Source organism: Psittacula echo (genome assembly GCF_963264785.1).
Source record: "Psittacula echo genome assembly, chromosome: 20".
NCBI classification, from domain to species: Eukaryota; Metazoa; Chordata; class Aves; order Psittaciformes; family Psittacidae; genus Psittacula; species Psittacula echo.
The window spans coordinates 6,769,418-6,785,278 of NC_137756.1; the positions used below are offsets into that span (position 1 = coordinate 6,769,418).

The following is a 15,861-nucleotide window of genomic DNA, read 5'->3' on the forward strand; positions in this document are numbered from 1 at the left end:
CCCCTATGATCTGTGTAAGACCAAGGCTCAGAAAGAACCTTAAAGCTCAACCAGTTCCAACCCCCTGCCACAGGCAGGGACACCTTCCACTGGAGCAGCTTGCTCCAAGCCCCTGTGTCCAACCTGGCCTTGAACACTGCCAGGGATGGGGCAGCCACAGCTCCTCTGGGCACCCTGTGCCAGCGCCTCAGCACCCTCACAGGGAAGAGCTTCTGCCTAAGAGCTCATCTCAGTCTCCCCTGTTCTGGCAGGTTAAAGCCATTCCCCTTGGCCTGTCCCTATAGGCCCTTGTTCAAAGCCCCTCTCCAGGTTTCTTGAAGACCCCGATATAATTACAAAAGCCTTTCCTGAGCAAAGGAAAGTAAATTAGGATTTAAAAAGCAAGTTCACCTTATCCATAACACTGCACTTATGAAACACAGGTATGTAATGCCGTATTCTTCTCATTAGACTCTCCACACATCTTTCATATTTTAATAAGCACATCGAGGCACTTTGTGAAGTGTTTCAGATTTATTTTCTAAATCCATAAGGTTAAAGTTTTCCTTAGAGAAGGAAATGAAAGTGAATAAAGGGAAACCATACATGGGATAACACTTATTATTTGGTACCACTAGTAGAAACATCCTGCTCCAAGTTTCCTTGCTGCTTCCAACTGGACTGACTGACAGGCACATCAGAGTTTGATTCAAGGATAGGAACATACCTTTGGATGGGCTGAGGTGGAAAGTCAACGGGTACTTCACCATTTTCTGCAGGCTTCTCAGGAGCCACATCCTCCACTTCTCCTTCTGTTAAACACAACAAAACCAAAACGTTGGCTTAGGCAAATCTAACTTGTCTCACAACAGCATTTTGAATCCTATCAGCACTACACTTGACTGTGTGCTCATGAAATCCAGCACAGAAAATGTCTCTAAGCTTATATAAAGTTCTGTATCTTGTGAACTTCCAGGTTTTCCACATCTTGGAGTGTTCACAATTCAAAAGGGACACTGAAAAAAAAATCCATTTTAAAATGCCTTCATCCTTTATTTCTTTCTTAATATTGTGAAATTCCCTCATCTGTGGAAGTGGCATCATCTCAATTCTTCCACAGTTTCATGGTAACATTGACCCTGATTTGAGCAGGGGTTGGCCTGGCTGACATCCATCTGGCCATCCCCTTCAACACCAAGGGTTCTATGCTGATTCTCTTGATCAAATAAATTTATCTTGTTTTCAAAGAAACAGCTACCATAAAGCAAGGAGGCCACGATCATGATCAGGGGCTGGAGCAGCTCCCATATGGAGACAGGCTGAGAACATTGGGGCTGTTCAGCCTGGAGAAGAGAAGCTGCGTGGAGACCTCAGAGCAGCTTCCAGTGTCTGAAGGGGGCTACAAGGATGCTGGAGAGGGACTCTTCATCAGGGACTGGAGTGACAGGACAAGGGGTGATGGGTTCAAACTGAAACAGGGGAAGTTTGGGTTAGATCTTACGAAGAAGTTCCTCCCTGTGAGGGTGCTGAGGCGCTGGCACAGGGTGCCCAGAGAAGCTGTGGCTGCCCCATCCCTGGCAGTGTTCAAGGCCAGGTTGGACACAGGGGCTTGGAGCAAGCTGCTCTAGTGGAAGGGGTCCCTGCCCGTGGCAGGGGGTTGGAAGTGGATGAGCTTTAAGGTCCCTTCCAACCCAAACCAGGCTGGGACTCAATGATTCTATAGTCAGCTGATTACTTGCTCTCACAACATCCCAAAATGCATCACACTAATATAACAGCTACTCAGGCGATAGAAAATCAACAGTTGCAAGGAGTCCTGCAAGCCTCGTGCAGGTGTACACTTTCCTCGTGACTTGAAATCCAGCTGTTCCTCTCTTCTTGCTATACTGAGTGCATTTATGTTTAAAGAAAGTGGAACCTAAGTAACTTCGGGGGTTATGAGAAAAGAGCTGAGGCAGGCCAAAACACTCTTCTGCCAGAAAGCTTTAACATTCACTTCTTATTTAAGAGGCTGCCATGAATCCAGTGAGGATTCCTAATGGATGATACCAAGGGAGAATAACTGATGTGCTGACACATCCTCATTTGTAAGGTTTAAAAAAGCCCCAAAGAAACAAAAAACCATCATGGAAAGGTTCAGAACCTCAATGTTCAGAATGATCATTTAAGATCATCAAGTCCATTAAGAGGCAGTTGATCACTGCCTTCTGATTACTCCACTGTCTTCTGATTACTCCAAAGAGCACCCAACTTTTAGCTATCTGCAATGACTGTCAGACTTTATTTTCCATTCCAACTTGTGAAAGGTATGAAATGTGTGAGTGACAATTTCACCTCTAGAACAACTTGCAGGAAATAAAGGTTCACCAATGCACTACTGTGTTACACTGATTGAATAAAGCTGAAAACAAAGATCAGTCAATACGTGGTTCTTATGCCACCTGGGAAGCCAATCCAAATCAATAGCGAACCTGGGAGTACTCCCCATGCAACTTACAAAGAGAGGAATATAAAGTTATATTCCATAACAGATACATTCCATTAGGCAAGACAGGTCCAAAGGATTAAAAGGAAGAATGGATGTTCTCCCACTTGTGCAAGGTCACACAAATGTCTTGGCCAAGCTCTGACACAGCTCCGAGGCCTTGAAAGCCACAGCTGGACTGGGAAACAGCCTTTGACCTCCCACATCCATGGCATCAACTCCCCCAATGAAGTCAAGCATCTGGACTTGAAGAACACAAGAATGCAGCTTTTTTGCTTAAATCTCAGTTCTTCCTCCTACATTTTGCTTCTATGGCTCCATGTACTCTGCAGCTAGATACAAATATCTCATTAGCAACGTATGTCTTGGGAGCTATACAGAACTTGGAAAAAAATGGAGAAATAAGAATGCAGAGATGGAATTTTCCTCTAAAATCCTGTCAAATGCAAACACTAAAGTGCAGCTCCCAAATACTTGTACAAAAAGGCAATGTGCAGTGAGTCAGTTCTTACACAGAAGTCGTCACCACAGGCTTCACACACAGCAGCCATGCACTACCCTTGAGGTACTGTAAGCACTGAGCTCTGAAAAGGTGCAGAAGAGTAAGGAAAGACAAACTAAAAGTAACTGTTTTATCAGGGAAAGTACATTTTTCAAGGAGGACATTCATCACAAGACGTGATTAAAACACAAGGGAGCAGTTGAATTAAGCATAAATCACTCTCCTTAACTCATTTAGCTGCATGGATTCAAGTTCAATCCCAAGCACTCAAGTTAGACTGTCCAAGGCAGTCAAGTTGTTAGTCTCCTACCTTTCTCTTCAAGTCCTGATTCAGCCTTTTCTTGCAGTTTAGCAACACTGTCCTCTGAAATCCTATCTGCCACGCTCTTCATTTCCACAGCTTCTGGAACAAAACAGTTTATAGCCAAATGAAACCAAAGATACAATTAAAAGGTGAAAAGAAAAAGCCATGCTAAACTCCTAGTGCTATTTCTTTAAGGGCTATCCTGCTTTAATAAACCATCTGGAGTGTAAATAAGTAACATACCAAGTTCACAAAGCCTTTTTACATGACTGCTGGTTGAACTCCTCACACTCCTGCAAACTAATGGCAAATTCTTCAATTCAGAAACTGTTCACAAGATACTATTCGTTAGCCTAAGAGCTGGTGAAAGAATACAATATTTACCTAATAAACTAATGACTAATAAACTAATTGCTAAAACACAACCTATTGTTTGTATACTGCTTGGAATGCACAGTGCACTTGGGTTTGTTTCAAAGGCTTTAAATGCTTCTCAGACTAAAGCCATTAAGAAACTTCAAGCAAGAAAAGCTGATTTCCGGTAGCTGAACTCCACAACTTGCTGGTAATGCCATAGAAGAACCTCGTCCACAAGCACAGTCCTCTTCTGTTGCTACCTAAAAGTGGTTTATTCTTGCAAAAAGACGTAAGACCATTTAATCTACCAATGATCTTCGATTCACTCCCCCAGTTACATTTGTACATCATTCCTGAAAATACACCTGTGCATTGAATACATGTGGTCAAGTTAAACTACTCATTCAGTTTGCAAGGTCTGTATAGTATGGGCAGAGTATTTAGCTTTAGGCTTATCATTAACAACATACACACACACACAGCTCCCCCTTCACTTGGAGTAATACATTCAGTGCCTAATGCTCGGTGGAAACATCCCACACCAGCAAAACGAGCCACGAAATTACTGCATGCAGCATAAAGCTGAAGCTTTCAGGACATACAGCTGAACAGCAGAGGATCTGCTCCTCCACCCATGCCATAGGAAATAGCCACAAAGATACACAGTCCATTGCAGCAAAAATGCTGAGTTCTACTACTGCAGGAGATGAACAGACAGCAGAGAGAGGACAACCAGCACTTTCATTTACCTGTGCAGACTAAGGCCAGGAGAAGTTGCCATTTAATCAAACTGAAACTAGCATTTAAGCATTCAGCACCATCCTGCACAGGTTACTCAGGAGAGCTTAGCAGAAAACCCAGGGAGAAGCTCTGCCCAGAGAAGCTGTGGCTGCCCCATCCCCTGGCAGTGTTCAAGGCCAGGTTGGACACAGTTGGAACTGGATCAGCTTTAAGGTCCCTCTCAACTCAAACGAGCCTGGGATTCTGTGATTTCTATTGAGAAAGTAATTCAGGGTCTTAAAGGAAACCTGTTCAGATCTCAGTTAAGAGTGTAAGTTTTGCTGCAAGGCACATTGCAACTATAAAAAGCAGCCACTGCCTGAGTAATAAATGTAATATTAACTATAAACCAAACCAACACACATTTGCTCCAATACCATTAGGAATTTATTCATAACAGAGGTGAGCAAATGCTGGTGTGACTTAGTTTAGTTACCAGGATAGCAAATATACCTGCTTTTGCTTAATTAATCCCCCATTCACCATTTCAGTCTGGTTTATTACAATTGGTATTTAGTGATGACACTAAACCTTTGGCTTCTCCTGTTGTGCATTTGTTTATCTCTGTTAATAGTGGAAAACACAGAAAGAACTGATCATCACCAGTAACTACAGAGACCAGTGGGCAACAGGCATCAGTACAGCTTCAGAAGGCTTTTACTCCCCTCTGCATTACTTACTATGTAAGTAAGTAATGTAAGAAAGCACCTATGAGCACTGCACCTACTGCAGCTCTGTTGCATTAGAACAAAACAACTGATGCCCCAAAGTATTCATCACTTCAGTAAAGTGAAATTTGAGTGCACTGAGTTGCTGCTTCATCAAAAACGAAGGCTTTTATAACATTTACCTTAAAGCCAAAACACAGCATTAGTCATTGGCCATATTACATTGATCCCAAAAGCTGGATCCTGATTTGAAAGAAGGGACAAGCCTATACAGGCATGTCTAGTTCAGGCTATCAAAAAAATATTCAAACCTTGGGAAATAAGACAAGTTATAGGATCAGCAAGGATCACTAAGCAGTAAAATCAGACTATATTTAATAGAATCCAGATGGAATTTTTCAGCTGGAAAATTATTAAAACCTCACAGCACACAAGTACATGAGATGTGATGTAAAATCTTCAATGTTCAAGCACCAACTTAATTTAAGCTCCTATGTCAACAGCCATCCATATCCAAAATGCCAGCCCTTTGCCAAGGTATTTTAGGTGCCTAAACGTCTATTCCATTTCCCACCTCTTTTAGTACTTTGTCTCAGACACATGGAAATCTGCTAAAACAGAAACCCAAAGAAAATGTGGGTGCTTGGTAAGAAACATGGCAACATGTGATGTTTATACATACATTAATATGCATACATCTCTATACATACATTAATAACAGTGACATTGCCAGATTTAAGTGTATGAAGATCTTCATGCTTTATTAGCCTAAACAGTACCAGACTTTACACAGAATGAGACATCAATTCACAGGTGTTATTGTATCTTCTGAACAGCAATGCTAAACTGATATATAGAATCATAGGATCCCAGCGTGGTTTATGTCAGAAGGAACCTTAAGGCTCATTCAGTTCCAACCCCCTGCCATAGGCAGGGACACCTTCCACTAGAGCAGGTTGCTCCAAGCCCCTGTGTCCAACCTGGCCTTGAGCACTGCCAGGGATGGGGCAGCCACAGCTTCTCTGGGCACCCTGTGCCAGCGCCTCAGCACCCTCACAGGGAAGTGCTTCTGCCTAAGAGCTCATCTCAATCTCCCCTGTTCTGGCAGGTTAAAGCCATTCTCCTTGTCCTGTTCCTACAGGCCCTTTGTCCAAAGCCCTTCTCCAGGTTTCCTGTAGCCCCTTTAGGCACTGGAGCTGCCCTAAGGTCTCCCCTTAAGGAGCCTTCTCTTCTCCAGGCTGAACCAGTCCAGCTCTCTCAATCTGGCTCCAGAGCAGAGCTGCTCCAGCCCTTGTAAGCAATAAAGTTACAAATTCAGGGTTTGTGGCTGCATGATTCATCCCTATAGGAAATCGTATTTTGCCTCACAAACCTCTTTCGCCTTACTAAAATACCTTTAAAAACATATCTTAAGTCTTACTGAAACAAAAATACTGCGCTAAACATTGCTCTGCTCTACACATTGAACAGACTTTTACACATGACTTTATGTAAAGGTAACATACAAGAATGGTATCAACTTGGGACATACTGTCCACTAATCTTCAGTGATAGGAAAAAGAAAACAAGTTTTGCAAGGCATATTTGTCTAAATTTGCTAGATTTTCAAGCAAAGAAAGAGTTCTTGTGAAACTGAAAGACCAACTGAAAAAGGGCATTCTGAGACAACACAAGGAATACCAAGAGCAGGCTGAATTGACATCTGCATTCGTGCATGAGGAATGCGAGCAAAGGGAACCCAGCATCACTCTCTCTCTGTATCAAACCCATGCAGAGAAGTTGCCTGTTGGCTTCATAAATGTGGAGTGGGAGTATAAAACATGCACTGAAAATAATAAACATGGATAGTTGAGTATTTCTGCTATTCCTATTCAATAAGCCTCCAGCTTATTTAATAGAGATAATATCCTCCCTTTAGTTACCTTCTCCTCTGGGTCTGGCGTGTTGCCTTGCTCCTTTTGTTGAAGGCTGCCTTGAGATTCCTGAAGAACTTTCATTCTTTAAAAAATAAAAGCCACAAATTTATATAATTATCCATAAAAATATCTTTTTTTAACATAAATTCACTTACATGTGTTGCTTTCTTATCTATATGTATCATACATAAAAAATACTCACAAAACTGACCCATGTAAGATTACTTCCAGTTTATTTTCCTCAAAGTCTGCAGGTGTTTTCCTGGATACATGTTATTTCCTTTTACATACACCTATATGATTAGATTTCATTATTGTAAAGACAATTCCCAAATGTAATACTAAGAATATCCAAGGCAGAGCAATCTTGTGAAACCTGCAGAGCATCTGTGACACCACTGCTTGTCTTGGGATAGAATGCTTAGCTACCAGTGAGCTACAAAATGAGTAAGATGCATACAGCCACCTGCATGTTTCAGCTACATCAGATACACAGTTCCTCTTTGAGAAATTCCATTTCAGAATAGAAGCAAAGACTAGAAACCTGTGCCATGAGACCTGCATAGTCCTCTACTCAAGTGGTAACTTCTCTGGACAAGGGAAGAAATGGGGCTGGCAGGAAAGCCAAGCAGACAAGCAGTGGATGATCTGAAAGTGCAACCAGTGCAGCAAGAAGAAGAGCTCCAAAGTGAAAAACATCAAACTAGATCAACATTCAGGCCACTTCTGAGGCCTCTGACCTTACTCCAAAGCGATTCAGAGGCCAGGAAATGAAAGCAGGCAAGCACACACAAGGATTATTCTGTTTACTTTGCATAGCAAGAAGGTTGAACCAGATGATCCATTCCAACCCAAACCATTCTATGATTTCTATGCCTGAAATGAAGAACACCTGACTGACAATACACAGTATGTTAGAGATTGGAAGGGACCTCAAAAGATCATCTAGTCCAATCCCCCTGCCAGAGCAGGAACATCCAGATAAGGTCACACAGGAATGTGTCCAGGCGGGTTTTGAATGTCTCCAGAGAAGGAGACTCCACAACCTCCCTGGGCAGCCTGTTCCAATACTTTCTGCACGTTACACATGTCAATGGTCAGATAGCCATGGAAAGGAGCAAGTTAAATCAGCAGGTCCACTTGGCTGGAGGGTGGGAGGAAAGATGTGCATAAGTCACTACCTCTTGTGAGATGAGATCAACACCAGTTCCAAGAGACAAGGCCACCTGGGCTGCAATGCCCTCTGTGTGCAAAAGAAGAATGAGCCCATGCACAGGTAGCACCAGAGGCTAAAGGCAGCTACAGCACTTGCCCTACAAAAAGGCTCAAAACACCATCATGGCAAGAGCAGGCAGAGGGGCAGATCCATTCCACTTACGATGACTACAGGTACGCTATGGCACAGATTTACTACTCACCCTATCTGAAACACAGCTGGGGCGCAAATGCCTGCAAGGAAGGTGTAAGGTGTAAATGAGGACTCCTGCTAACCCAACAAAACTCCTGGATATGAGATCAGGCTAGGAAGACGTCCATCTCCTTACACCAATCCTGGCTAGCAGAAGGGGCAGACTTTTACTTGTGTGTACTGCATATACTAACAAACCAGTAGCTTCCAGCAAGCCATTCACACTTCTAATAACTTCCATAGTATCCCAGACTGGTTTGTGTTGGAAGGGACCTTAAAGCCCACCCAGTTCAAATCCCCTGCCACGGGCAGGGACACCTTCCACTAGAGCAGCTTGCTCCAAGCCCCTGTGTCCAACCTGGCCTTGAACACTGCCAGGGATGGGGCAGCCACAGCTTCTCTGGGCACCCTGTGCCAGCACCTCAGCACCCTCACAGGGAAGAGCTTCTGCCTAAGAGCTCATCTCAATCTCCCCTGTTCTGGCAGGTTAAAGCCATTCCCCCTTGTCCTGTTCCTACAGGCCCCATGTCCAAAGCCCCTCTCCAGGTTTCCTGTAGCCCTTTAGGCACTGGAGCTGCTCTAAGGTCTTAAGGAGCCTTCTCTTCTCCAGGCTGAACCAGGCTTTCCTGTCCTTTTGTTCAACTCCCTGATTTCATTAACAACATTCATTGCTACAGAGGAAGCAAACACCTCTGTACACAACAAAGTACAAGTGATTTACAAAACACCGTCATTCTATTTCTGCACTTTCTATCGCCAGAACACATCTCTGCACCTTATTCAAAATCCTGTAAGGTTTAGCACCTCATGAGATTTCCTCTTTATCTGCTTTTTTGTAGTTTATGTTAATTGCTAGTCCAAGCAGTTTGCATCCAAGATTTATTTCCAGCCCTGCTGATAATGTCCATAACAGAAATGAGAACTACAAATTCTTCCATTTCTATGCAAATGATCAAGGCCAGGCTGGACAGGGCTTGGAGCAACTTGCTTTAGTGGAAGGTGTCCCTGCCTGTGTCAGGGGGCTGGAGCTGGATGAGCTTTAAGGTCCTTTCCAACCCAAGCCATTCTATGGTTCTATATTCCACTAATCTGTAAAAGAGAAATGATAAATTGCATTTTTCTTCTATAGTATCTTGCATATAGGATAATGGGAGCTGTGGAGAAGGCAAACTCTTTGGAAGTGCTTTACAGACAAGTGAGCAGCCTACGCAAGAGTCAGCTTCAACAGTTAGTTTAGGTCCTCTAGAAACTACATCTCCTTTACCTCCATGCTCAGAATTCCAGGCATTCAATCAGGCAAAAGCAAGCCTATATCCTATACTTCAGCAAAATCTAGCTGCATGGCCATGGTCCTGCTTTGACAGAAACTAGTTTTCACTTACACTGTCTTAACTGGCTTTTTAAATCATTATTTAACTCACACCAGAGCTACCACTATTTTTGTTTCACACTTTAGGAACTACTGGCACATTGCAAAGCAAAACAGAAGTCCATAATATCAAGCTAATATTGAAGCGGTTAATCTTAATCTTACTTCATCTTAATTACTACCAGCTTTCTCAATCACAACATTACGCAAGCAGAAGTAAAGCTTACATCCCAGCACCATGTGGCTCTATGGGCCTGCAGGCCACATCTGGCACATTCAAGCTTCAGCAGATCTTTGGGTGATGTAATTATTAGCACAGGTGGGGAAGGAGTTGGGAATAGGTGATGAGGCTTCTGCAGGAGTGGATTTAGTAATTTATTTATGTCAGGTAGTGACTACAAACAGTGCTGAACACTAACGTAGAGTCGCATGTGCACACTGGCAACAGGGGCAAAGTAGAAGCTGAAACTTCATCACTATGGTAGCACACAAAAACATAAATCCTGCCATATTTATGGGTTGAGTGCTTCTCCAAAGGGAGATAAAAGAGGTCATTCTTTTTTCTTACAAATTCATAGGCTCCAAGACTTTGAAAAGCAGTCACTGGAGAGTAAGAAGTCTTACACTTCATCTCACACCATCCTGGAAATCATAGACTAGAGTGGAATCCTAGATGGATGTATGCACACATCCCTGATCAAGTAATTACACTCCTATTTGGAGAGGATACAGAAGCCTGCTGTAAAGCATCCAATATGTTGCTTTTCCCTCATTCTTAACCTCTAAAAATGTTGACTTGCACTTCAATGCATATGGAACCATGATTTCTAATGTTGCAGCAGGTCAAGAAGAGCAGTATGCTTCGAAAAGACATCCTGTTAATTCTTCCTCCTTTCCATGCAACAACCAACCTCTACATCCATGAAAGGATGTAATGAACAGTTTCTATCCGTGACTTTATATTGCTCTCACAAGCAATTCTGTACATGCCTGTTACACCTCCTCCAGCCACACACACTCCATGTACAAAGGCAGAAAAAATGCTCCCCACTCAAGAAAGGAAGGGGGACAAGTTATTAGTGCTCACTCTCAGTATTGAGAGGAGCCCTGAGGAGATGGACTTGGGGGTGTTGGGTGAGGAGAAGCTTCCCATGACCAGGCTTCAGTGTGTGCTGGGCTGCACCCCCAGAGCATGAGCAGCAGCTCAGGGACAGGACCTGGGAAGACTTTTTACTATCTGGTTTTATTATCAGTTTTGTATCCCTCAAGGACCTTCTTTGCTCTTTCCTTCAAACTGTCTGTATTTTCAGCATTTACTCCTAAACTGGCCATCATTCCGAACAGGCAGAATTTATTCATGTGCAACAGCAACAAGGAAAGAGCTCTACTTGCTAAGGTCAATTTAACTGCTGTGGTGATAGAAGTGATTGGTAAAATAGCCATCAACTGTCTTTTCCTTACAAGATGGTGTTCTCTTGGTGGCAGCTGCTGCTAATTCAAACTTTTCCAACCCAAAAAGCACTATTGGAAAAATCCTGCTTTTTAAAGTCTAAGTTTGAAAGATGGATTTCTATAGCAGGAGCCGGTTAGGAATAACTGACACCAAAAAGAGAGGGTCATTCACAGCACTAGAACAAAACTCTGAGCCACGGCCAGCAGATTTCCATGCAATGACTCTCTGCTGCTTCTGTCTGGTTTTCACTCAGTAGTTGTTCCATTATCCAGTCAAGATGAGTTCCAACAGAAACAGAAGTTCATTAGATATGACTTAGAGGCTGATTCAAACGACCAGTTCCAGAGCAATACAGTTTGTAGGGCAAAAATAAAGTCATTCTAGAAGTGGCCAAAAGTGACAGGATATTACAAAATGCTTTAGCCAAGAGGTTCAGCTGCCATCTGTAAAATGGAAGAGACCTTTCCAACGTGTTTGGCCTTAGGGGTAAATGACATACCTGTTCTGCAGCCACTTTCATCTAAACAGCTCAGAAACTCTATGATCCCGGTCACCTTTTGTCAAAAGCCAAAGTTCTCTTTATTATTAAGAAGGTGAGTAAGTCATGCTATGAAGTGCTTGTTTTAAACATGACTTTTACGTGAGGTGGACTGAGAGCTCACAGAACACAACTCATGCTGATGAGTGCGGCAGGCAACAGCTAGCCTGGAAGCAGCAAATAGTCTTCTGATTGCCACGTGGTAGCCAAATGTCTCAATTCAGACTTAGACTTGCTTGCTTTTACTTCTAGATAATTATAGTTACTCATATGAGACTACAACATGGTAGGTAGCATACACGGTTTCTGTAGCACCAGAAAAATACATTGAAATCAACCTGTCAATATTTCAGTACCATTTTAAAGCTGGCTTCTGATAATCAGCAGCAAGAAAAATGAAGACTTTCATGAATAGAGATAGAAAGCTATTAAAACTCCTGATATAGAAACATAGAATGATTTAAGTTGGAAGAGACCTTAAAGATCATCTACTTCCAACCCCCTGCATCAGGCAGGGACACCTTCCACTAGAGCAGGTTGCTCAAAGCCCCCCTGTGTCCAACCTGGCCTTGAACTGGCAGGGATGGGGCAGCCACAGCTCCTTTGGGCACCCTGTGCCCTGTGCCAGCACCCCCAAATGGCTTCACTTGTATGTATGTAACATAAGTAGTTACAAAAAGCTAAAGACAGATGTTGAAGTGCAATTAATTACGCAGCAGAGGCTGCAAAACACGAGTCAATACTTTTCATGTGCATAAAGATATAAAATGTTTCACTTTTTAATACACTTGGTTCACTGCCATGTTTCTTAAATGGAGTTCCAGTAGTTTAAATCAGGGTAAATCCCTGGAAATAAAGGCATTACCCCACTGTGAAACTACTGTAAGGACAGGAAGATCAACTCCAGTTCATTAGATGCACTTTCCACTTATTTCATGCTGGAATTGCCTCTAAATCACTTGGTGCAGCTATCTTAGATCACCAGCTCTAAAAATTCATTGGGGCCATTTTCATTTAATTTCTCTCTTCCACAGTCTTCAGATGATGCCCATTTGTCACCCACTGGTCTAAAGTGTGTGTTTTCATCACCTAAAAACTAAGCAGCACTTACTGTTACACAAGCAAGTAGAGGAGAGCAGGTCATCTAGATCTAAGGCAATAAACCCACATGCCTTGGAATCACTCCCAAAAGCACTTGAGAGGGGAAATGAAACTTTACTGCCCCAGTGTATTATTGTGGTGCCCAAGAGCACGACGAGAGTTTGGGATGAGGCTCAGAATTTCCATTAGAGACCCAATTTGCAGGAAGTTGAATTGGCCAGGAACATTTGCTTCAGGCTAAAAAGTATTTTATAAGCTCTCCCTCCAAGTGCCAAGAATTTCAAAAGTTGCCTTGGATTTCAGTCAAAGAATAGCAATAAATTTGTCATCTCATGTAGAAGACACAATGATGTCAGTGGCCCACAGACTCTCAACAGAGACTCCTGCTAGACTTGGGATCCTGCCTGTTTTAGCCTAGCCTGAGCTGCTTCAGGTTAATTTACTGGAGTCTCACTCTTTAAACATTTAGCCATATGGTTCTATAACTCCTCAAAGTGTGTCTGCATCTGCTGCTTCTTCCTGACCTGAGGCAATGGTATCACAAGCAACAGCTACTGTTTAGAGGCAGTCATTGAGTTGCTCTTCCATCCTACCATCATCCAGCTGCAAAACACACGCTCGGATGCAACACTGGACTCATTTGCTTTCCAAAAGAGTAATTTCTATTAAAGCTCAAAAAACCTCCCAAATAATGTGACAGCTTTCCAGGAATGATTCAGTGGAATAAACAGAAAGCTCTCAATGAACAAAGAAAGCATAAAACCCCACCCAAATAAACAGACAAGCCTCTATTTTACAGCCCTAAAAGTTCCCATGTACCTACCTTTCAACCCTACTTTCCTTTGAGGCAGAGTCCCAAACTATACTAAAATGCAACACTTCTAATATTCACCTTCCCAGATGTTACCCACTACTAACCTCGGGATCTGGCTGGCACTTGCTATCTTCAGTTGGCCTCCGTGGTTTTCTATGTGTGGATTCCTCAGCATCTGAAGACTGAAAAGAAAGCAACTGGTTTAGATCCAGCATGCTGAGGAGCGAGCTGCTTACCCAGATAAAGTGAAAAGGGAAATGAGCATAGAGTAGAACTGAGCACATTACAACATGCATTGATGTATCTTATCCATCTACCTGCCCTCTTTACCTTGCTTCTCTGCACAGCAGACTAACTGAGCAAAATCATAGAATCCCAGACTGGTTTGGGTTGGAAGGGACCTTAAAGCTCCTCCAGTTCCAACCCCCTGCCACGGGCAGGGACACCTTCCACTAGAGCAGCTTGCTCCAAGCCCCTGTGCCCAGCCTGGCCTTGAACACTGCCAGGGATGGGGCAGCCACAGCTTCTCTGGGCACCCTTTGCCAGCTCATCTCAATCTCCCCTCTGGCAGGTTAAAGCCATTCCCCTTGTCCTGCCCTACAGGCCATTGTCCAAAACCCCTCTCCATATTTCTTGTAGCCCCTTTAGGCACTGGGAGCTCTAAGCTCTCCCTGGAGCCTTCTCTCCTCCAGGCTGAAAAAGCCCAGCTCTCTCAGATAACATTGCTCTCTCTGAGTAATACCAGGAAGGCAAGAATCCTTATGGCCAGCAGACAGGCACTGATAAAAGCACTTTCTCACATCAAACAAAATTAATCTACTCCCTAACAGAAGCATCTTTGGTGTCCATTAATCCTGAATTTCTACCATGAACCAGCATGTAACACACCAGAAAAGGAGAATCAAGAGTATTTAGAGGAGGAAGAGAGAAGAAGAAAGAACAAAACAAAAAGCAATGAAGAGATGGCTCCAGGCCATCCGGGACTTTACGTTGAGAAGGCCTGAAATATGTGGAAGTGGTGGATGTGTTCCTTTTCAGGGATGTAGCAGAGTCCAGTGATATGCATGATATGATGACATGCAGAGTCCAGTGCAAACAGAAAACCCTTGCAAGAATCTAGATGGCTGGAAGCCAGCAGCTTAATTTAGAAAGCCAGAAAAGTAATACAAGATGTGCAACCCCATCCTGTCCTGCTCCAGAGGAAGTAAGCTCAAGTGAGACTACTTACGGCCCAAAGGAACTTTGTTCAGCCCCATCTTCCCTAGAAGCTGCAAGAGCAGCATGCATTGAAGGGAAGAGGATATAAGTACATAGCAATAGTTGCTACCACTACTCTCTGCCAAATATGTGATCAGAAGAATTCAGACATGCAGAGTTCAGAACATAAATTGCTTCTCAGAGGTTCAAGAAGCAGTCAGATGAGGCTGATGGCTCGAGGCAAGACATACCAGGAGAGATAAATGAAGTTACACATTACCTCAGTCACACTCTGACCAGTCAAATCCACACTGAAACTTTCACCTCATGACAGTAATTTCTATTCAATAAAGCACATGCCAGGTCAGTGGAACAAACATTCAGCCTCCAGCACAGCATGCAAAAAGCTCCTCTCTGAAATCAGATTTCAATTACCTTTTTCTCTGCTTTATCGTTTCCATGTTTTCTTAAGTGCTCCTCATCTTTTTCTCTGTCCCTTTTCCTATCCCTTTCCCGATCTTTCCCTCTCTCCCTGTCTTTCTCCCGTTCTCTGTCCCTAGCCTTATCTTTGTCTCTTCCTTTCGGTGTGTCCTTTTCTCTTGCTCCTTCATATTTTTTCTCTCTTTCCTGTCCTTTATCATGCTTGAGTTCATCTTCTTGTTCTGTGTCTCCTCTGCTCTTGTGTTTTTCTGTTTCTCTTCCTTGCTTGGTTGTTCTCCTTCTGCTCCTTTCCTTTTCTTGTTTTTCTCCTTCCTTAAACGTGTCTCTTTCGTGGTCTTTGTGCTTGTCTTCCTTATCCTTATGCTTAGTGCTTTCCTTTTCCCTTCCTTCACTCTCTTTCAAGTCTCCTTTGGCTCTTCTGCCTCCACTTGAGCTTCTGTCTTTAATTTCAGCACCTCCTCTACCCTAAAAAGAAAGAAAAACTACACATTAATTCATACATATGGCAACTCTATCACACAGTTACTTTACACAGCCAAAACCACAAGC

The 15,861-nt window shown here is 43.1% G+C and overlaps 1 protein-coding gene across 6 annotated transcripts in view; it reads right to left on the minus strand.

Annotated features, from left to right (window-relative positions):
* TRAF3IP1 (TRAF3 interacting protein 1) overlaps nucleotides 1-15,861 on the minus strand; it is a 41,388-nt gene that overhangs the window by 18,685 nt on the left and 6,842 nt on the right. For 5 of the 6 annotated variants that reach the window (XM_080632142.1, XM_080632143.1, XM_080632139.1 and 2 more), the window contains exons 5-9: nucleotides 15,307-15,777; nucleotides 13,779-13,856; nucleotides 6,998-7,073; nucleotides 3,277-3,369; nucleotides 707-791 (exon numbers count right to left, since the gene is read on the minus strand). In XM_080632142.1, coding sequence (XP_080488268.1) covers nucleotides 707-791; nucleotides 3,277-3,369; nucleotides 6,998-7,073; nucleotides 13,779-13,856; nucleotides 15,307-15,777 — 803 coding nt within the window. The remainder of the gene's footprint in view (nucleotides 1-706; nucleotides 792-3,276; nucleotides 3,370-6,997; nucleotides 7,074-13,778; nucleotides 13,857-15,306; nucleotides 15,778-15,861) is intronic. The other variant, XM_080632140.1, reaches the window with a different exon arrangement.